Below are 23,990 nucleotides of genomic sequence, written 5' to 3' on the forward strand. Positions count from 1 at the left end.
AATTTCAGGGGGCTGTTGGTAATTTTTGAATATCATGTGTCATCTGTAAGGTTAGAAAATTTTAATAGTTTTTTTTATAATTTTACCTTGAGGACTTTTTATAATATTTTAAACTTTGAGGGTGTTTTTTTGCAAATCTCAAATTTTTAAGGGGTTGTTAGTCATTTTAAGTGCTTTCTATAATTTTTAACTTTTAAAAATAAATTTTGTAATTGTTGAAGAGGGTGTTTTTAAAACAATATCAATCTAAATGGACAAATGGGTGGGTAATAACCCACCCATTAATGACCCATTTATCTTTAATAGAAAATATACTCACTCATTTATGGCCCATTTAATTAAATGAGTAAGTTTGGATCGTTTATTTGACGGGTGGGTATGAGTGAGCAATTGGTTTTGGATCCATTTTGATATTCCTACGTTAGTGGCATAGTGGTTGGGGCTTGGAGTCAATATCTATAGCATGTTTATCCTAAATTTCTAATTATTAAGTATTATGACACTTGCTATTCACCTGAATCTAGACCTCAAAAATAAAGCGCAAGTCCCTAAAGTTTAATTTGAGTGATTCTAGACCAAGGTTCCTTGAAGAAAAGAAAATTCAAATGAATGTGCGGGAATCTCTACCGGTACATCTTTGCATACCACATAACAGTCCTCACAATTTTAGCTGTGTGCCGGAATTTCTACAATTAAGGATTACTGAATAACAGAAGCGCTTATTACTCAGTCAAATGGTACAATCTACTCCTTTATACAAATTAGAGAACTCAAGATTCACTATTCATGTTATAATAAATACTACAGTAACATTTACTGTAACATTATCACTGTAACAAACATGAAAGTAGACATTTTTTTTTAAAATAATTACTATAGCACACGGGACTATTGTAGCAGAAACTGGTTATCGTAGCAATTCAAATAATTTACTTTAGCAAATAAAACCGGGATTAGTGTAGCAAAAAAAATAAGTACTAGTAGTTAATAATAAAGGAAGAAAGTTAAAGCTTTTCATTTGGAAATGTAAGCCAAGTCCATCTCTAAAATGCTTTAATCTTTATCTCATCAACTGCACTATCTATGTGCCTCCGCATGTCAAAATCGCCACTATCTGAGAATCAATTTCTCCATTGACCAATAAGGCGGTCTTCACTACATTATTACCTGAATACAATAACTCAAATGGAAATAATAGGAACATATACCACCAAACGCAGGTTCCGTGCATTATGCCCCCTCGTGAACAATCATATTCTACAAGGGTATTCCCATTATACATATCTCAGTAGAAAATATACTCATCTCTAAGAAAAAGAAGACAACCAAATAAATAAAAGAAAAAAATGCAAGAAGTGAAGGGAAAAAAAAAAGCAAAGGGAGATAAAAAAATCTCCAGCAATCAGCCTGATTATTCATCATCATCCTCTTCAGAGTCACTATCTACAACCCCGAGCAAAGAGTTGAAAATTGAATGGTTCCATCCCCTTAAACTTCTCAAATGATTTAACTTCTCTCTTAAGCCAAAACGATGCCAGCTAGAAGACTCGTTAACCTCAAGAGATATGCAAGCATCTCGCTTTTTTGGGAAATATTTTAATACTGAACTCCCTGAAGCCATGTCGATATCAACATCAAACACTGGGGAAAGCGGGCGACCAACCACTTGGACATGACATACACTAACAAATGCACAACAAAAAAGTTCAGATAGAGCTAAGTTGTAGTAACAAATTATGACTAAGATGGCATTATTCAATAGATATTCCAACATAAAGCAGTAGGATTGTCGATCAGTAAGGAATATGAATATGAATACACATAACTACAACAATAATATTACAGAAAAACCAAGTCCAGAAACTCACCATACATAATACAAGTTATCCATTTCTTGTACTTGAATGCGACCCACCAGCTCAACCTGTACTATTCCACCAATGCAAATGACCGGACGTGGAAGCTTGAAGGTTTGCAACTCATTTTGCTGAAACAATGTATTTGAAGACAGTCCAATCAAAAGACACCTTTTAAAAGAAAGCAATTCAATGTTCTAAAACACTTCCTACTATGCGTTTAATCAGAAGGTAACAATGCGACTAGAGAAAATATACAATCTTTAATACATGATAGTGTGGGAGGGAGGGCAGGAGCCAAAACCATGGAGGGAGCACACCATGCGCACACGTACACACAACGTTGGAAAACCCCAATAGATCAGGGAAAAAAGATTTTAATTCATAAAAGGGGCCAAGGTCACTGATCGATAGTCAAATTATATGTTTTTTATCTTAAGCAGTGGAGCTAATTATAAACCATGCAATAAAAACTTATTTTATAAAATTTTCAAAAAGAAATGACAAAGTAACAACTCAATAAAAAAGAACACATTATGCGGCTTGTTTCTGGTAGCACATAACAGCTTCAGCTTCAGCTCTACTGGAATCTAAGAGATGAAAGTCTTTATTATGTCCTACCTCTATTAAAATGCTTTTGCCAAGATTTAGCATCATATTAACACTGCACTTCCATCACATAACTGTAAAACTAACTACTACCTCGAGCAATTAAAGTTCAAAAAGGTTTTCAACTTTCTGTACTGATTAACTTCAAGCATATAAGAGGTGTAACAAAAGGCCCAAAATTCTTGAACTGCCTGATACCAACTTTTCTCTCATAAGAGAACCCAACTGAACTTCTTGGTGAATCAGATCAACCATCAATAACTTTCATGGCCACACATGAGGCCTCGGAAGTATGTTTTAACAGGCTAGGAAAAGTGAACATTAAAGCAAGACCAACTACCAGTTCATCCTAGAAGAAGCAACAAAAGCAATTACTCCCGCTAGCGTAATTTTCTCAAAGGCCAGGCAAGCCACCATCGAATGAACTCGACAGTAAATTGTATACCTAACTGACAGTAAACTGTACAACTTCCATAATAACATGTGGAAGTTATTTTTATATCGGCACAGCCACAAGCGTGCTTGATCTTATAATTATTCCATCACAGTTGTTCAATACAAAACATAGGTCTCATCCCTTAAAATGCAGAGAGGACTAACCAATACATGTTTCCAATTTCTCTTTTATCGGGAATGTGTATACACATTTACCAATACATGTTTACAATTTCTCTTTGTCTGGAATGTGTATACACATTTTTTACATTCAAGAACAGCATACAACAACAACCACCACCACCAAGCCTTTACCCCAAATGTTTGGGATCGGCTACATGAATCCTATTTTTCCATTCCATTCTATTACGGGTCATTTCCTCCGTTATGTTAGTCTTAATCATATCATTCTTAATTACTTCTGACCAAGTCATTCTAGATTGACTTCTAGATCTCCTAACCTCATTAACTCTAATATTATCATTTTTTCCAATCGGTGCACTAAGGGATTTTTTTTGTACAAGATCAAACCATCTTAATCTATTTTCTCTCATTTTATCCTCAATACGCTCAACCTCTAATTTACTACACTCAACCTCTAATTTACTACGGAGTACGGATGCACTCATTTCTTATCTTATCTTTTAATGTATACCCACAATATCATCACAATATTTTCATTTCTGCTACACTTATTTTTTGAACATGTTATTTTTTTATTACCTAACATTCTGACCCATAAAACATAGTTGGTCTTATAACGGTCATATAGAATTTTTTTTCCTTACGTTTTATTAATATTCTACGATCACATAAAACTCCCGAAGCACTCCTCCATTTCAACCATCCCGATTTGATTCGATGCACAACATCATCCTCTATCTCACCATCATGCCTAATGATAGATCTTAAATAGCGAAAATGATTAGTTTTAGGTATTTATTGGTCATCAATATGTAACATAAACTCTCTTTCTTTCCTACTTTTACTAAAAATGCATTCCTTTTTTTTTTGTTCTACTACTACTAAAACATTTAGTCTCAAAAGTTTGTCTTCATCTTTCTACTTTAGAAATAATGTCTCTTCTAGTTTCATCAACTTATATTATATCATCAGCAAATAACATACAACACGGGATTTTATCCTGAATGTGCTTAGTAAGTTGGTCCATAACTAATGTAAAAAGATAAGAATTTAACGTCGACCATTAGTATAAACCTATGGTAATAAGAAATGGTTTAGTCACTCCTTCATTAGTGCTTATTCTCGTTGTTACTCTATCATACATATCTTTAATCACATCAATATATATACTAGATACATGTTTGTTTTCTAATACCCATCACATACCTCTCAAGATACTCTATCATAAGTTTTTTCTAGATCGATAAAAATCATATGTAGATCCTTTCTCTTCTCTCTATATCTCCATATAACCTGTCTCAAAATATGTATAGGTTCCATAGTTGACCTCCCATGCATAAAACTAAATTGATTATCAGGTATACATATCTTTTTTCTTAGTATTTGCTCAATTAGCCTCTCCTAAAGTTTCATAGTATGACTCATGAGTTTTATACCTCGATAATTTGAACAACTTTGTATATTCCCTTTCTTCTTATATATCGGTATCAAAATACTAATCCTCCACTCATCCGGCATTTTTTACATCTTAATAATCTTATTAAATAGTTTAGTTAATCATCCTAAGCCTATATCTACAAGACATTTTTAAACTTCAATAGGATATCGTCCGGTCCTACAGCTTATCTACTTTTCATTTTCTTTAGAGCATCTTTAACCTCGCTAATCCTAATTTTACGACAATATGATCAAAATCTCTATTTTGCTCACTTGTTTGGTTATCATTAAACAATTGATAAAAGTAACCCCTCCACCTCTCTTTTATTTCCCTATCAGTCACTAGAACTCTTTGATCCTCACTTTTAATACACCTAATATTACCAAAATCTCTACTCTTTCTTTCTCTAATCTTAGCAAGTATGTATATATATATATATAGAGAGAGAGATGATCTTATGTCAATTTAAGTGGACACCAAGCCTTTATCCATCAAAGTTTCTATCCACTCATTTATATATATAAAAAGACTCTTCATATCATGCAAGAATCCTTAGGCAATATGAATGGATAGAAACTTTGGTAGATCATCCACTTAAGTTGACATAAGAATTGCTCTCTCTCTCTCTATATATATATATATATAGTCATGTCCTTGTATCCTACAATTTTACAAATTTGTCGTGTCACGTACCCGTAACCACACCTATTATTTGTTACTTTTGAGTAGAGTTCTGTTACCTGTAGTGAGGTTGGTAACCTCTTCTCCATCATCGCGCCTGCCTTCCTTCACCTCTGCTCCCTTTGGGCCCATCACCGTCCCACTCCAGAGGGCCTAAAGGGAGGAGAGGCGAAGGGAGTTTGGCAGAGGCATCTTTGGCGGAGTGAAGCGACAACAGAGGAAGGCAACAACCAAGGGAAGTGGCAGCGAAGGAGAGATTACCAGCAAAGGAGAGATTACCAAGGGAAGCAACATCAGAGAAAGGCAATGATCGTGTAATTTGAATATCTTTACGGCGTTACATCATTAATCAAATTGTGTTATTTGCCACATTATCGAAAAAGAAAAGCTTTCATTTTGTGTAAGCTTATATATATATATATATATATTTCTCTCCCTCATTAGATTCTAACTTCTTATAAACATTTTCATAACCTTGTATTTATTCTCACTAACTGCTCTTTTTGCTTCCTTCCTTACTAGTTTATATTTTTCTAAGTTTTCTCTACTCCTACATTTTTGCCACTCTTTATATAAAGTTCTCTTCTCTCTAATAATCTTTTGCACACACTCATTCCACCACCAACTCTCCTTATCGTCTAATTTACAACCTTTAGATTCTCCTAGTATATCTTTAGCCACCTTCTTAATACAAGAAGACATGCTCTTCCACATAATATTAGTCTCATTATCTATGTTCCATATTTCTTTCATTATCTTATCTCTATAATGTATTAAATTTTCTCCTTTCAAATTCCACCATTTAGTTCTTAGTCATCTGTTCACATTAGTTTTTCTACTCCACTTTTTAATAGATATGTCTAAGACCACCAATCTATGTTGTGTACTTAAACTCTCACATCCAAGGACAGCCTCTATGAGCAAGTACCACTTCATACAAATGATTTGACAATATTGTTAGCGACCAACACATGATTTGAATGGTTTTTCCATTCTGGAAAGAAGTTCAAAATTTTATAAAATGGTTTAATTCTCCTGCCTCGGAAGTACTTTAGTGGTGACCTGAAGAAAAGTCCAGTGCATACTTTGAAATTAAAGAAAAAAGGTCTTTACTATAAACCCAGCCCTGTCATTGCTTTTTAAAAAAAAAGGTCAACAGGAGGCAATCAATAATCAGGCTAAGTTTAAGTTTGTATTGTCAGATAACAGATCCAATTGTTTTAAGTCATTCCTTAAGCACACATACAAGCAACGGAAGCCAAAACTGCAATCTTGATGATCTTTTGATGATCTATCTTAGGAAATGCAATCAACCAGTATCAAACAATAAACCAGGCTATAACCTTACCACTGACGAACTGGTCGAGCTCTTTTGCTTAGCAGCAAACATCGTGCAAGTATGAGAGGAATCAGTTAATTTTTCAAAAGTATAAGATCTCTCCTTTAACACTAATTAGAACTTCAAAGTTTTGATGCCGTGGAAGGGTACATAAGATGGTATTGGATTCACCAAGGTTGAGATGCAACTGGATGATGTTAAAAGTAGATTAAAAAGTAACCCATGCAGAAGCTTAGATTTTTGGTCCATAGAAAAGATGAGTATAAGTATGGCTCAAGTCCAGTGCATATTTTGAAATTAAAAAAAACGTCTTTACTATAAACCCAAGCTTGTCGTTGCTTTAAAAAAAAGGTCAACAGGAGGCAATCAATAATCAGGCTAAGTCTAAGTTTGTATTGTCAGATAACAGATCCAATTGCTTTCAGTCATTCATTAAGCACACATACAAGCAACGGAAGCCAAAACTGCATACTGCACAACTCGACCCAGGTAGCTGTCTGCTACTTGGATATTTCAACTGGCAATTTTAATGATCTATCTTAGGAAATGCAATCAACCAGTATCAAACAATAAACCAGGCCATAACCTTACCATGGACGAACTGGTCAAGCTCTTTTGCTTAGCAGCGAACATCATGCAAGTATAAGAGGAATCAGTTAATTTTTCAAAAGTACAAGATCTCTCCTTCAACATTCACTAGAACTTCAAAATTTTGATGCCGTGGAAGTGTACATAAGATGGTATTGGATCCATCAAGGTTCAGATGCAACTGGATGATGTTAAAAGCAGATTAAAAAGTAACCCATGCAGAAGCTTAGATTTTGGTCCATAGAAAAGATAGGTGAGTTAAGTATGCCTCAAAAAGTCAACCTCAGCAAAATATTAAGACTGCAGTAGAAGGGATGTTTAGAGCTTCCAGTCAGGAGCTTATTACAGGAGGATGCTAATAGGAAGTCAGCATTCAAGAAATAAACTAGCACAACAATTCGATACCTGTGCCATCGGAAATTCTGGCGAGACATAAGTCCACATGAACTTCTCATCAGTGCACTCAACAGAATCCTCCCCCTTTTTCTGGGATGATAAGGAATGACCCATACGAAATCTAACAGCTTTTGATGAATATATCGGACTGCCATACTGAAAGTATGCTGGGAAGAAGAAAGGAATATCTCAGAAAAATGATTAAAACATATCCATGTAAGTATGCTAATTGTATAACATACTGACCTTCAAAAGGTCGTATATTTATTTCATTAATGATGCATAACTTGGAGCCTAGTCTATAGGTTAAAGTCTCTGGCACTCCAGGATCACTTTCTCCTTGACTTGACCAATAAGATGGTCGCATATGAACTCGATCAGCCTCTATCAGCGTATTCTCTATACTCTCATCCGGAAAGTTGTCAGTGCTGGAAGCACGAATCGCCTCAGCAATGCATTCACCAGTTCCTATAGTCAAGACAAAACAATGACTTAAATAGGAATATGCCCTGTGTTCTCTCTCCAGGCTCTCCCATTCCCCAGCACTGCTAGAACCAACTTCTACGGTCTCTTCTGTACTGCTTCCTTCCATGACACGGGCAAAATATGATACTTCCGCGCATGTTCGTAAGCATAGTTTCTTGCTGAAACTATTTGCAATAACTGCAATAGAATCCAAAACACCTTCAGGATCATACTTGAGATGGAAAACACTAAATAGGAAAACACTAAATAGCATTGCCCATGAAATAAAGTTAGCATCTTGCATAGAAGAATTTATTCAGAATAACAACCAAATTAGGGTCTTACACCAACTATTTCAGAATTCTTTCAACCATTCTAAATGAACAAGGTTTCAATCAGAGCAGGTGGAGTAGAATTGTAATTACAACACATACACAAACTGAAAAACCTAGCCCAAATAGATCAAATGGTGAATAAGCACTAAAAAACCAACAGCTCAGTACCGACAAGCTAAACCAGTGACAACTTTGGAAGAATTTGACAAGAAAGCCTGAAAGAAATCGCAGATACATTCTTAATACATACAGAGCGAGCTACAGTCAAAGAATGTTCACTACTACTGAAGAGATGGGACGATGACAACCAAGACAAGTGTATATGAAAACCAACCACAAAATTAAATAAATAAAAACCACTAGATAGTGATTAAATTGAGGGGAGTATCTTTGCATTTACAATATACAAGGAAATACAACTGAAAGGCTTACAGTGTATATGCTTTAGAAAGTATCTACCCTAAAGTGATCAACATGCTAAACAAAAAACACATTAAGTTGATTACAACCTATTTGTATGTCAATGGACAAAGTTAGCGGATGACATAAGAATAGAACAAAACAGATTAATGCTGTCACTAACTTGAAACTCTCAAACATGCAAAAAAAAAGGGCACATGATTCACACTTCATCTCACATTAGAACAGGATAAGAAAAGCTAAAATGAATAGAAGATAGCCCATTTATATATGTGAATATTTTCCTGTACATGTCATCAAACAAATAAGATCTATCGAGAATGTATTGACTTTATTTGTATCCATCTCCATTGGTAGACATGGCTGATCATAATGTCCAAACCCAATCCTCTCATAATATAATGTCTCTCAAGGCATGGTGAATTATTTTTCATCAAATCAAAGTTATGACATTAAATTCACTGTATAAGAATTTTTCCCACAAATACTATAAAGAACGGTAAGAAGGTAGAGCAACTAAGCTCATTAACACCACTCAACATTAACCGACTTTTAAGTTGGTGTCAACTTCCGTCCTAGTTGTCATAATGCCAAGAAGGGCCAGGTGAGCAGGGAATCCAGAATTAATACGCATGCGTAGTAAAATTGTGCAACCATCAATAGCTTCAAGAGCCTTAATTAGGAACTACTATTTTCTTTCCCGATGTGAAAGGCTTAGTTGAGATTTCTAATGCATTAATATTGGACAACCCTCAGATTCTTTATGATTATCAATCACATTGGCCTCATCGGTACACATACTGACATACAAGAAGAATGTTTTTAACTCATGTGAAGAAGAACATGAAGATGATACTCCCTTACCATCTGAGAGAGTGATACCCCCTTACCATCAGAGAGATTAGGGAAACCCTTACGTGTATAAATGTGAGATCTAGAAGTTATCATGGTATCCATGAAAAATGGAACCACTTGCTAGCACCTATTTGGAAGCATTTCATCACAAGGAAAGAAATAAAACAAAAAAAGAAAACAGGAGAATCAACATGAATTAGTGTAGTTAGGAAAATTCGGCGACAATAAAAACCATATGGTTGAACGTTTCCAGCTTTGGTATTCAATGATAAACCATTGCCACTGCATTAACTGTTTCTAGGGTTGGTATTCAATGATAAACCATTGCCACTGCAATGTGATATTCCAGCATTAAATGGAAAAATACAAGGACTCATATTAACATAACCCTTCTTTCCAAAGAACATTCTTGAGGCATTGCAAGTCATAGAATATGTCCTGACTAGAACTGGCTGTGTAAATAAATGAAAGGTTTATGGATATAGCAAGGAGTTTTCTCCAGAATGATGTGTTCTGTTTTGCTCTTTTGCTATATGTATGCATCGGGCTAGACCTAATCCCCTGATAAAAAACATATTAACCTTTCCCCTCTTTTAGACATTTTTTGTAGGAGAATTGTGAAGGTTTGCTCCATCATAGAGTGAGCTTACACTATGCCTCTACATGACCACAAAAACTGACCAAGGGTGTCCTACCACCAATTGACCTTTTATCTAGTACAAGCTAGGGTTTATCAAACGTCCCCATCTTTTCCCTAGGATTTTAGCCTAATTTCTAAAAAATGTTAAGGTTTATCAAAAGTCCCTACCTTATCCCTAGGGTTTAAGCCTAATTTGTAAAAAACGGGAGGGTTAATGATTGGTCAATATTTCATGGAGCTTTGCGCTTCATAGGTGATGTAGGCTCTAACCTTTTAGGGATAGACCCCCCTACATCGATGTACTTTAGGCATGTTACTTTTAACAGTGCTCATAAGTTGAAGGGCATGACCAACTATCAAACACTGATGATCTATGCATTGATGATTAAGTTCAAGTTCCAAATTAGAGGGTGGGATTAGATCCTACAAGATATGGATAAGGTAATTATTGTAAGGTATTATTATCGTAAGGCATTATTTATTGTAAGCTAAAGAATCACTACCATATTATAGGCACGTGAGTAGGTGGATCAACATGTGAATGGAAGTCAAATATTGGGAGTTAGGCTGCCCTCAAACCTGACTCCCTCCAAAGGTAGTCATTTGACTGAACATAAATTGAGGCTAAACAAAAAAGATCTGATGAGAATTACAAAAATGAAAGTTTTTGGGCAGCTTAAATAAAAATATATAGATCTCAATTTTACAAAGACGTGAATACAAATGAAAGTAACACTGATCTGATCCTTATTTAGTATAAATGTCAATTATATAAAAAACAATAATGTTAATCGAATGCAAATCAATGTTTCACTGCAACTCTGGGCTTACAACTAGTAATAGACCTGAAGCAACCATCCTTACAAAAAAATATGTGATAGCAAATATTTGTATTGTTTGAATTCATCCACTTACAAAAGCGATATTAGATTTTTTTTTATGTCATCCTTCAACTTGAAAGTCACTCCAAAAGTTCAAAATTGGCAACGATTTCATGTACTTTAACCCATTGACACATTTGAAACAAGCTTGCAAGTTGCAACTGCGTGGTCTTAGATCATCCTCCAATCTTAGTTTGAACTTCCATCCAAAACTTCAAAATTTATGTCTTGCGACCATTGTTTTAAATATCCCCGACATGGCCCGATATATCCCCCGATATATCCTTTTACAGGGCTTGTCGCAATCGATATGGTCTTTAAATATCCTTTACCGTTTTTTGGCTATTTTGAGTGATAAATCCCCGATATGGCCGATATATTGGCTGATATATTAGCCGATATGTGAACCAATATATCTTTTTATATAGCTTGTTGCAAAATAATATACCTTGTTTGGAATTTTTGGGCAAGATATCAAGCTTTCCCCATTATATCAAATGACATTTTGCCCTAAAAAAAGCAGATCGAATGTTGCAACGTTGCTTTACACTTTTGTTTGTTTTAGAAGGTTGATAGTGATCCTAAACATATATTATTCATATTTTGTATGCTTAAATTTATTACATATGTTGAGATTATATTTTAATGCATTATACTATATATGCAAACATTCATTATGGCATTCCGATATTTACCACATATCCCCGATATTTTTCCGATATCCGCAATCCGATATGAATTTTGGCCATCCGATATGTCCCCGATATCCGATATTTAAAACCTTGCTTGCGACTATTAGTGATTCATTTGAATGGACACATCATCACATTTGAAACAACTTTGTAAGTGTATAATACCTAGGATTTCTAGTTGCTTACTGGAAGTGATCCCCTTTCGCAACTAGAGTGAACTGCAGCAAAGCAAATAGCTACAACTGAACTCTTTCATTTGAGCAGCTGCAGGCCCAATTGCAGTTAATAAACAAGCCCATTATTTAAAATGAGCACGCTCGCCCATGTTGCGACTGCTTAAACTGCACTAAGGCCGCTTACATAAGTGCTCGAAGCATCTAAGCAAGATGGGCCGCTTATAGAAGGACGACATCGCATCAAGAACGGGTACGCTACCTGCTTAAGCATAGTAAAGGGTAAAGAGAACAAAACGGATCAAAATGGATCGGACCAGAACTTAATATCCAAATCTATCCTAGATAAAACAGTAATGATATGATTGTGATCTTCGAAAAAAAATATTTATTCTCTTGATGGCTCCCTCTAGCCGCTCTCTTTGCTACATAGTGGTAAATCTCTCACCTTTAATTACAGTAGAAGCAATCCGGCCTTGATATCTAAAGTTCTTAAAAACGTCTATCTGCCGCTTAAGCGCTAGCCCACGCGACTAAGCTTTGAGCACAAGGTGTGGTGCCCAAAAGAGCACAAGTTTTTCAAAAACATTGAACAAGCCTAATTATTTACCAGCAATACAGGAGGTCTTTCCTTTATGTTGCCATATTTTGCATTACAAAAACAGTGAAAGATAACTACATAAGTGGTAGTTCATGTCATGTGGGGCCAACATTTTTTCCTCTTTGTTATTTTTTATTTGAGGGCAACACATAAGAGAAATACACGTGCTTTTAACATGATAACAATGTAGATCAATACTTTCAAATTTATAGGGGAGGTTAAAAGGCTTAAGATGTTTCTATAGTGCATGAGGAAAAGAAGAAAACTGTCTGTGACAATGCAAAAGTAAAATGTTCTAAAATATTAATTTACTATGACGATATAGATCCTATTATAAAATAGTACAAGGGAAGTTTATTTTTTCCTAGGCTACCTTCTTAACAATATGATTATATAAAGCACAACCCTGAAAAGGAAAAAAATGTATTCTATACTCCAAAACTTCATACTTATAGATTGTATAATGCAATGTTTAATAGATATTTATTTATTTCTAACTAACAAACAAGTATGACAGTCAAACAACAAAATGCAAAATTTGGGTTAAATACATTAGTAAAAATAGTAAAGCCAAAGGAACAACATGCATAAACTGTTAGTTGGAGGCTTGGTTACTTGGACACTTCATTTAGGCTCCCGTATCCGTGTCCAACACATTCTGTATCTATGTTCATGTCTTACACACCTTGGACACTCCTTGAACATATATGTACATTTATCCAAACACGTATTCAATTATATAACACATGTTTTAGTTTTAAAAACTCGTGACACTTCTTGGACGTATATAGTACATTTCATCTCAAATTTATGCAACTCGTTTGACTCGGGATGGATTCATTTAAGCACATACCTAGTTCATAAGTATGATTTTTTATAAGTATGATTTTACAGGGTTGTTTGGGTATTTAGTTTAAAAATATGTGGTTTTTCAATTTATGAATTATGATCTACTCTACTCAGTATGAGAAACATAAAGATAGTATAGGGAGTTTAGTTCTCATAACTTATGATGAAAAAATATCGGTCACATATAGATTATTAATTTTAATATGTATTATACAGACATATCCTTGTACCCTACCTTTTACAAATTCTTCGTGTTCCATATGCACACCTATGTCCATGTCTGTGTTTGTGTCCGTGCAACATAGATTGGAGGGAATATGCAAAATGCTAGACCGACTGACAGGCCAATAAAGGAATCCCAAAAATATAATATGGTGCATATTTTCATGTCGTAAATACAAGATAGGTAGAACCATAATGCCATTATTACCCTTGCGCAAAAATGCCCAAAATGTAAAATAACCTAATAATCCCACAAATATAAATGTCACTTATAATCACCACCTTATCATTTCCTTGAACTTCTCCCCATGCATAGGAAGGTGGTTTCATCTACTTATTAGAGCCATTGGACTAATCCTTGGCAGATCAAACAATTTTAACCCAGACTAGAACACATGAACTTTCCGGGTACTATATCTTGCCCCGCCAACTTCGATGTAGCAATCGCATACAAACCCTCCTTTAAACCTATGTTATCTTATTATCAAGAAGTATACATGATATGTTGCACACTAGATCATGGTTATAGCAAATACAACAAACAACAATCTACTACGCATGCATATTCCATTTCAATCGGTCTAAAAGCCGTCTAAGCCATCCATTGAATCCTACATCTACCATCTCCCCTATTACTCATACTTGGTACACCGAATACTAATTACTATACAGCGAACAATCCCATTCTTTTAGTCATACAAGCTCAATGCGCACATCATGTTTCTCGTGGCATTATTGGTCGTACTTCACACAACTTACGACATTCCATAAGTTACCAATTATGGAATTCAATACCCTCTTCATGTCATGGAGACAACCTTAACATTGTTAAGCTACAGTTCTGCTTGAATTTATGACTATCATGTATTTTCTAGGTCAATCATGTTGTCTAGTACCAAGGTGTCACAAACAGCTAGCATATTCATTCAAGTATTAGCATGTCAATAGTTGACCATCAGCAGGATGATTTCAGTTGACATAAACATGTAATAGTCTATTTTATAATGCAATAGTTTAACAAACGGATGTAAATACGTAGTACACCAAAATGCGGTCAATGGTCAACAAAACATGGTCAGGATTGTATGCGGTCAATGCCTAATGTGCTAAACATTAACGCCCTTGGTTGGTGGTCAAGCTCTGAGTTGGTGAGCGTGATCGGGTCCAATCGACGATCGCCACCTTGTTCACACAGTCTCAGTGGTTATCACTGACTATTATAGTCTGAGTCGTTCTTCGTCATTCATCGCATCATTGTTATTGTTGCATTGTCCTAGTCAACGTTTCTATTATACTTTCGTGTTTTTCACACAGATGATGTGATTTTACATATCTAACTTAGTGAATTGCGTGCAGCACAAAAGAGAGAATTTTTACAAATCCCTAATTTATCGAAAACCTAGTTTATCATTAAATCTACTATAAAACATGCAAAATATGTATATTACTGAGCTAAACAATGCAAGAATAACCATGAAACGTATAAAAAATAATAATTGAGATGGATCAAAATCATACAATCAAGAATAAGGGTAAAAATCATGCAAACAACAAGGAAAACAAGGAATGAAAGCAGAATCACCTGCCTAATATAAAGAAACGCAAACTGTCATCATAGCATTGTTGTTGGTGATCCAACGATCTTAGTTGTTCTTTGAATCCATAACTATTTTGGGATCCACAGTTCTTTCATGACTACATCATCTGTCTATAATCTTCTAAATCCCCGATGTACCTCGTCTCATGAACAGGTCTAGTACTACTATGTTGGTCAAATCAACTTACCCTAAAGTAAACAAGTAAATAATGGATAAAAATCATAATATATATTTCAGTGGTATACATATCATGCCTTGTTCCCCTCAATGTGTCAGTCGTATACAAACCCCCTATAGATTCAAATACAAATCATTTATCATTAACCAAAGTAGATATCTTTTAAACCGTCATGACAAGACCAACCACCATACACCTATTTGGATGAGCCTAGTTCTTTTAATATTCTTACCTATCAGTTGAATACGTAATACTGCGTCTAATAGGTTACAACAATTCATGTGAACTTATCCTCTGTCCTCGTCTGCACCTAATGAATCTCAACTATCTGCTTAGAAACCCACTAGATAAAACCTAACATATCAGTATATTCTATGGGTATATACATGCCCATGTATACCTAAATGGTAGCCCGGTGCATAAAGCTCTCACCATTGTGAGCTTTGGAGAGAGTTAGATGTATGCAACCTTATCCTCGCAAGCGAAGAGGCTATTTCTACGATTTGAACACATGACCTCCAAGTCACAAGGCAACAACCTTATCGTTGCGCCAAGACTCATCCTCTATGCACATGCATACCTCACTTCCATAAAAACCCTACTCTTACAAGAACATGTCATACCTCCACTTCCTCTCCCCTTTCCTTCCCTTATGCGGCAGAACTAAACATCACTAACCCTCCCCTCACCTGCTTCTTATGTCAAACCCATAGAGAGAGAGGTATATATAGACCAATGCATTCATGGCCAGTGAGATCAAAGCTAATGACGGAGTTCAATAGCGTCGATGAAGGAGAACACGATAGTTGGAGATCATAGGAGATTGTCATATCACCAATGGCACTGCTTCAACAGCTGTTTGTATTTCTTTATAAGTATTAGGCACACACTGATACTTCCGTTCATTGTTTTTCTTATTGCATTTTGCACGATCTTCATCCCTAATCTTGATTCTATCACTGATCTATCACAAATATCATCTTTGATCTATAAACTATGAATCCTGCATGTTAAACTAGAATATCAATAAATTAGGATTTTGTAAAAAATTACATCTTTTGTATTGCACAAGGTTACAGAAAGGACGGCCTAGGCATTGGACCCGACGTTTATAGCCTAGGCGGGCCCTAGACATTTTCCTATATTTAGTTTTTAATCACAACGTCTGATAGTTAATGTCAATGTTATGGAAAGCTTAGGCGTTGGACTGACATCTAAGTATATATCTTAAGTGGTGGTGGTGGTGGTGGTTTTGCTGAAGGTCGGGAGAGGTAGAGGTGTTCATAGTTGGAGGAGGTTGGTGGACATGGAGGCTGCAATAGAAGAAATCATGATCAATGCCTAAAAACGGTGATCCATGTAGGCAAATCACGCACCCCTATGCACTCCCAAAACCTAGATAGACAGCCTAGGTACCGCTCAGGCGTTAGGCGCTCAGTATGCGGCCAATGTACCATCCACGCCTAGGCAGGCTAGGCAAAGGCATTCTAAACATTAGTATTGTATTTCACAAACCATGTTAAATATGTATAATCCCATCATCTTTATGTGTTACGAAAACTCTAGAAATCCATAACTGGACGAAAACAGCTACGACGTCGATGTGATGTACGACAAAGAACAACCAAGTAAGTGACCATCGACTATCTGTGAACCAAGCGTTGACCACCAACTACTGTCACCATCCCGACCAGGCATTGACATGTTTTGTGGATTATTGACTATATTTTAATGTACCACTCATTCACATTCACCTATTTAACTATTACCTAGTAAAATATACTATCACGTGCTTATGTCAATTGAATACGCAAGTGTTTTAACATCTTTACCTGACACCTGACATAAGCTATATGCTTGCTATTTGAAACACCTTCGTCCTAGATAATGTGACCAACCAAGAGTATATTGGTAGGTGTTTTATGAAAATGTACACAGTGATGAACTATAATGTAACAATGTTAAATCTATCTTCATGACATCAAGAGGGTATTTAATGTGATAATTGATAACTAATTACTGATCTAATGTCATGAGTTGTGTGAAGTACGGCTGATAATGCTACGAACCAGGAGGTATATTGTGTGAACTGAGCTCGAATGACTACATACTCACAATGGATGAAATGCCAAGATTGTTTAGTGCATAGTGGTTACGTTAGATCTTGGTGTACCAAATATGGGTAATAGGAGGAAATTGTCGATGCGGGATTCACGAGATAGTGTACACTGATTTGAATGGAGTACACTAATTTCAATGGAAGGCGTATATGAAGAAGATTGTTATTTATTATATCGATCTAGCGCACAATCTATTATGTACACTTCTTAATAAAAAAAAGATAACACGGGCTTAAAGTGTATTGTTTTTTTTTAATGAGTAAGGACCTGGTTTTGTTTCTCCTTTTGTCCTTTGTCCTTTCTTTCTCACCAGATATTACACCGCCAACGTCAAGCCAGTTGAGTTGTATATGCAAGAGTAAGTTATGTAGTAGTCGATCATATGAAGTAGTGATGCTCTAGTGTATTGCCAGGCGATAGTAGAAATTAGTAGGCATAAATGTACCTATCAAAACTTGGGAGTGCTGATAGGCACACCAGCGAGCTGGCTTGTCATGGACTACGTCTAGGTACCTGAGACACAAGGCGTGACAGATTAAGTTAAAGGATCTTCTTCGATAACTTCTTGCAAATGACAACATCTCTCTCCTTATATAAAGGTGAAGTTGGACAATTAGATTTCTTCATCACCCAATTAGTTCTTCATTTTCTAAAGCAACTTTCTAAGTCTTCATTCAAACCTCAAATTTCAATGAGAACTTGAAGTTCTTTTTGCTAATTTCCCAATAACCTCCACCTTAATATCAAATAACTCCATCTAGATATTCTCTTCATGGTGTCTCCCTTATTTTTTTTCTTGTCTAGGCTAGGGTGGTTTTACTTTGGGCCAACAATACATATCAAAATGTCAAAATGGAAGAGTTACAAGTTGTATTTGTTGAGACTGCGGTCATATATAAAGGAACACAAAAGGATCGAAATGGATCCCTGTAACTTAGGCATGCAATATCAAATAATGGATAGCTTATACTGTACCAACGTTGCCATCGGTCACCCTCTTAAATTGACTAGAAACTCCTTGTTGGTCATATGTAATAGATGTTTTCTATGTTACCTAGGTATTTCTAACTGGACGTCATACCCGTAACCAACACGTACGCAAACTTCTTGGACACTTCTAATTATATGCATACATTTACTCAGGAATACACTTAATTATATAATACATGTTTTATTTAAATCACTCCTCATACACTTCTTGAACATATATTCTACCCTTCACATCAATTTCTTAAATATTGAGCTTATGTAAAAGAACAAACAATATTGATCTTATGCAAATTATTTATTTTAAAACATTAAAATATACATAACATACATCTACATATTCGTATCATCGCATTTCCTTCAACAAATTTATTGTGTCCTATACTCGTACCCGTACCCGTACCAGTACCCATACAACTTAGGATGTTTTCAATAGTTATCAAAGACTTTTTGTCAAACGAAGATGTCTGAAGAATGTATTGCTAGTCTATTCACCAGAAGAAAATTAATACAGCAAAGATAATTCACGTTCAATCCATTTCTGCTAAAGAAAAGTTTCAAAATCCAAGGTCACGCAAATCTTTGGCTATAAAAAGAGACTTCTTTGTGCTACAAATAGGGCTAAAAAGATCCAATGGTGCAAAAAACAAAACTTATACCTATATTCATATCTAAAAATATTATCCTTCACCCAAATCCACTCCAATACTGGATAGACACATGAAAATAGTACCCGAGTTGAAACTTAGGAAATTATTGGAACATTAGAATCTGTGAAGATATCTAGATGACTATGAGATTTAGCGAATACCATGACCTTCTCTATAAACTCGCCACAATTGATAACTAGATACTTATCATAGTAAATTCAAATTGTGTCATTAATATACTAATTAGTAGAGATATATATTAATCATATATATTACTTCTTATTGTGGACAGTATGCTAATAATTATAAGTGAAGTAAAAATATCAATGTATTCAAATCTATTAAGATATTGATTGGTATACATATTAACGAAGTGGATATGCAGACTCGGATATTTCGCTAACATCGATAATCAATAGAAACAAGCATGAGTTTCATTCTCCGACATGGAGATGGGATGTTGGAATAACTGTCCAAAATCAACATATAAGGAGTCTTATATACATATATTTCATCTAACTATCTAACTGTGTATACTTGACTCATGAGTTTGCATATTTCTAATTTCCTATCTAAAAGAACTATTACATAAGATGCTCAAAAAAAATAGCTCCTTTTTTAATAAAAGAAGAACAAAAAATAGTCCCTTACATATATGATTTGAGATAAATAGCAACTTCGAAAATTGTAAGTATTGCAGAAGGATGGACATGCATTTCAAGAACATTAGGCACGCCAATTTATTGATATGATGTCAAATATATCATAAATTTACACTCCAATTTGTAAGCGTGAGATAATACTAGCTTAGTTCAACAAAACATTATAAAGGTCTATTCATGTCATTATCGTTTCTAACTAATAACTTACATAAAAGCAAGAAGTGGATGAAATATTGCAGTGGAAGGATTGAAAACTTCTATTTCATAGAGGTTGAGATCTTCTATATCCTATTTTGTATTGATGTTAAATCTAGAAAGCAATGAGGACCTTACAAATTTTTTAAAGCCATATCATAAGAATGAACTCCTAGTTGTGATTCTAGTAAAGGATGACATAGCATGTAAACCTTTGGTAGCAACCACCAACCACCAACCTACATGTATCCACGTATAGGAAAATGTCTGCATCAGAACAATTTGATCTGTACATGAAACCTTAATGTTTAAATAATTTTCATTTAGTTGAAGACTTCATATCCTAATAACAAAAACATTCTTAAGATCTACTTCAAGCAGCAAGGATTGAGTATAGATTACTGGGAATATTTTGTATTCGTATTGACGATGCCTTTTTATCTTTTATTATGGTGTACAACAGCAACAACAATAAAACTCAATTAACTACATGCATTCGACACACACCATGTGTCGAAAAGTTATTAAGATGAATACTAGAATTTTGGATGTCACAAGGAATGAAGAAGTCTATTCATCATCAATGCACAATGGAGGCTAATATCCATTGTGGGGTGTTGTATCACAACACATGAAAGCAAAAGAATTTCCTCCTTTAACAGTAGTTACTAAGTCAAATTATACCCGACACTGCCTCAAATGTTATGTTTATAAATAAGCCAAGTAGATTTTTTCACTAAACCAAAAGAAAGAAAGTTCATTAAGTACAACAATCTGAAAAAGATCCCTAGTTTGCTTATTTTGCTATCACTAAATGAAGCGCCACTAAGTTTTCTAATACACTGCAACAGTTAATGCAGCAGATCAACTAGGAACAAAATTTTTAGTATTCTGATCAAACCAAAAAATTAAAAAATTGCAAATACCAAAGGGAGTGGTGCTACAAGAGTCTGATGTAACTGTAGAAAACTTATTAGATTGAAGGATAAATTTTAGCCAGCTATATGGCCAACAATTCTTTATGGATCAAATGGTGATCAATTATAAAACATGTGCCAAAATGAAGAAATAAATGAGAATGTTGCAATGATCTTGTCGGTATACACTGACTCACTAAGGGATAGCATAAGGAATAACTACATTTGCAAGAGGTCAGACTTTGCTCCTATTGAGTAGAAAATGAAAAAAATAATTAATTGAGAGAACTTAGTCATACAGTGAATGCCACTAAATGCATCAGTTAGAATAAGTGGGTAAATGGGGCAAAGAGGACTAGAGGTAAGCCTAAATTAACTTGGGTGGAACAATGATATGATAATAGCTAAGTTATGTGCATACTTCTATCATTAAGCCATACCTGTACCCAACAGTTATTGTACCCATACCCGACACTTATTATACGTGTATCGAACACCAACATCCTGGAATATAAATATACATTTACTCAAAGAATACTCAATTATAAAATACATGTTTCGTTTTAGAAGACTCATCACACACTTCTAGGACGTATATCCTACACTTCACATCCGCTACCTGAGAATCTTTCGGCATGGGTTCAACTTGTGTTAGTCCACACCCAGTTCAGAGCTATAATCTTAAAGGATCGTCAAGGTATCTAGTCAAAAAAATGAGTGACATGATAATAGCTAGTTTTGTGCATACTTCTATCATTAATTCATACCCTAGCCGACACTTATTGTACCCAAAACTAACACTTATTTTACGTGTATTGAACACCAACATTCTCGAATACACATATACATATATTCAAAGCATACACGATTATATAATACATGTTTCGATGTAGAAGGCTCATCATACACTTCTGGACGCATATCCTACACATCCGCTTGCCGAGAATCCTTCAGCATAGGTTCAGTTTGTTTTAGTCCACACCCAATTCAGAGCTATAATCTTAAAGGACCGTTAGGGTATATAGTCCAAAAATGAGTGAATTCTCAATTTATAATGCACATCTTAAAAGAAACATATTATAAGAATTGTAGTTCTCATAACATGCGAATAATAAAATTATATTGATCTTATGGAAATTGTTAATTCAATACATAAACATATAACTGCATTGATGTAACTTATCTTTTATAAATTTTACGTGTTATGTACCCTTACCCTCTCTAGTATATGTTTCCATGCAACATAGGATAATAATTAACAGAGGAGATAACTCTTAATAGAGTTGAATGGAAGAACAAAACTCATTTAGTTAACCCCAAACATTTGGAATTAAGTTTTTGTTCTTGTTGTATGGACTGAAGGGTTCTAAGGTTACATGCACTAAATAAATCTAAAATATCCATTCCTCCATCACCGTTTTCACAAGCCTCAAAAGGTAAAAAAATTTAGAAAAAGGAAAAGAACGATGTTGTTCTATTGAATCCATTAGAAAACCTTACGATTGTAATCTTCACAAAACTAAGGTCCTTCCCTATCCAAAGATCAGATATGAAGCATGAATCAAAATTAGGAAAAAAAATCGCCAAATTTTAGAATAATATGTCAACTAACATCACCTCTACATAAGGTGGTATAATACTGTAACAAAGTCGACAAATGCGAGAAATGATCTTACATAGAACATAGAGTCTATTTAACAGGTAGGAAAAGACCACCTAACTCACTACTCACGAGGCAGATTACTAAAAGCTAAACAGGCTCTCTTACAATATTCAAATTTCTGACAATAATATCCGATAAAGTACATTTAGACTTCATTGCTATACAGACCAAAATTATAAGCCCACCTTGGTTGGATACTTCTATTCTCTGAAGGTGAAATTGAGGAAGAAAACTCAAAATGACACATAACAAGATAGGGTTACTTGTGGAAGAAAGATTACCAGCCCTAGCTAGACGACCATTTCACTCACCAAGCTCAACATCTATGCCATGGCAATCAATGCATTGCAATTACACCTCAATCCAAGTTAGGTCTCAAGCGACATGCATCCATTTACTCAAATTCATACCAACAGAACAGATTCCAAAAATAAGGTCCCAAAAGAAGCACCAACAAAAGCAGCCAGAATCTCGAAAGCCAAATTTTACCTCAAAATTCACCCAATCAAGCACAAACACTAATTAAAACTAACTTTGACTCCATGAACCATTATCCAAACCAATTCAATGAAATCAAAACTAAAAAAACAAATAATTCCTCACCGAACCGTCGCCAAGATCGAGAGACGGCACTGACGCGCACGAGATCGGCCGGATCGTCCAGAAGCATCAGCACGGTCGTCGACGTGTCCGGCCCCAGGCATTCCAAGAAATCAGCGCGGACATCCATCGCCGGTTTCGGCCTGATTTCATCAAACCCTCCTTTTAAACAAATCCATCGAAATCTCACCCAAAGCTCATGCATAAATATCAAAAGGATAGGATCCATTACCTGTGGATGGCGGTTGAGATGAGAACGAAGAGCGAGACAGTGGAAACCCTAGGAGAGAGAAAACATTTGGTTGGAGAATTTTAGAGAGAGGAGGAGGAAGGGGAGAGAGAGAGAGAGAGAGAGAAAGAGAAAAGAAGCGGAAACGATATATAAGGGAGGGGAGAAGGGAACGGATCGTGTTTCGCACCGACACGGCGCTTTCGAGAGATGACGAGGCTCGGTCTTTCTTTTTAAATTTTTATTTATCATTCTATGCAGCGGATAATGTTAGGTGTATAGTACGGCATACAAAACCATTTTTTTAATTTAATTATAAATTAGACCAATTTAATATTTATTTCTAAAACAGCAAAACTTAATATCTACTTTCCTTTATAACCGAAGGAAAACCTCCCAATGAACAGTAAAATTTCTCATTATCCACGTATTTAAAACCTATCGTCGCCCCCACAACCGTCTGCTCCCAACTTCCCCACGCACGAACATGAGAAAGAGGGGAAAAAACCCCACGATGTCTCCCTCCACTCCTCATATTCTCCTTCCTCCTCTCTTTACTGGACCCCTCCCTA

The 23,990-nt window shown here is 35.3% G+C and overlaps 1 protein-coding gene across 1 annotated transcript; it reads right to left on the reverse strand.

The window, feature by feature from the left end:
• On the reverse strand, positions 1,112-23,597 carry LOC109838204 (F-box protein At4g00755-like). Its single transcript, XM_020406663.1, has 6 exons — positions 23,422-23,597; positions 23,193-23,332; positions 7,733-8,149; positions 7,496-7,653; positions 1,869-1,987; positions 1,112-1,682 (listed from the first exon to the last, which is right to left on the reverse strand). Exons 2-6 carry the CDS (start codon positions 23,317-23,319, stop codon positions 1,412-1,414), a joined length of 1,092 nt encoding a protein of 363 aa, XP_020262252.1. The 5' UTR covers positions 23,320-23,332; positions 23,422-23,597; the 3' UTR covers positions 1,112-1,411.

The sequence above is a fragment of the Asparagus officinalis genome, chromosome 4 (genome assembly GCF_001876935.1).
Source record: "Asparagus officinalis chromosome 4, Aspof.V1, whole genome shotgun sequence".
Taxonomy (NCBI): domain Eukaryota; kingdom Viridiplantae; phylum Streptophyta; class Magnoliopsida; order Asparagales; family Asparagaceae; genus Asparagus; species Asparagus officinalis.

Bases quoted from the DNA above. Each gene is read 5' to 3' on its own strand.
- LOC109838204 (XM_020406663.1), bottom strand. From the start codon at position 23,319: ATGGATGTCCGCGCTGATTTCTTGGAATGCCTGGGGCCGGACACGTCG. The intron at 7,654-7,732 runs GTCAGTATGTTA...TCTTCTTCCCAG, and splicing joins AAATATACGACCTTTTGAAG to CATACTTTCAGTATGGCAGT. The intron at 1,683-1,868 runs GTGAGTTTCTGG...TGCATTTGTTAG, and splicing joins GATAACTTGTATTATGTATG to TGTATGTCATGTCCAAGTGG.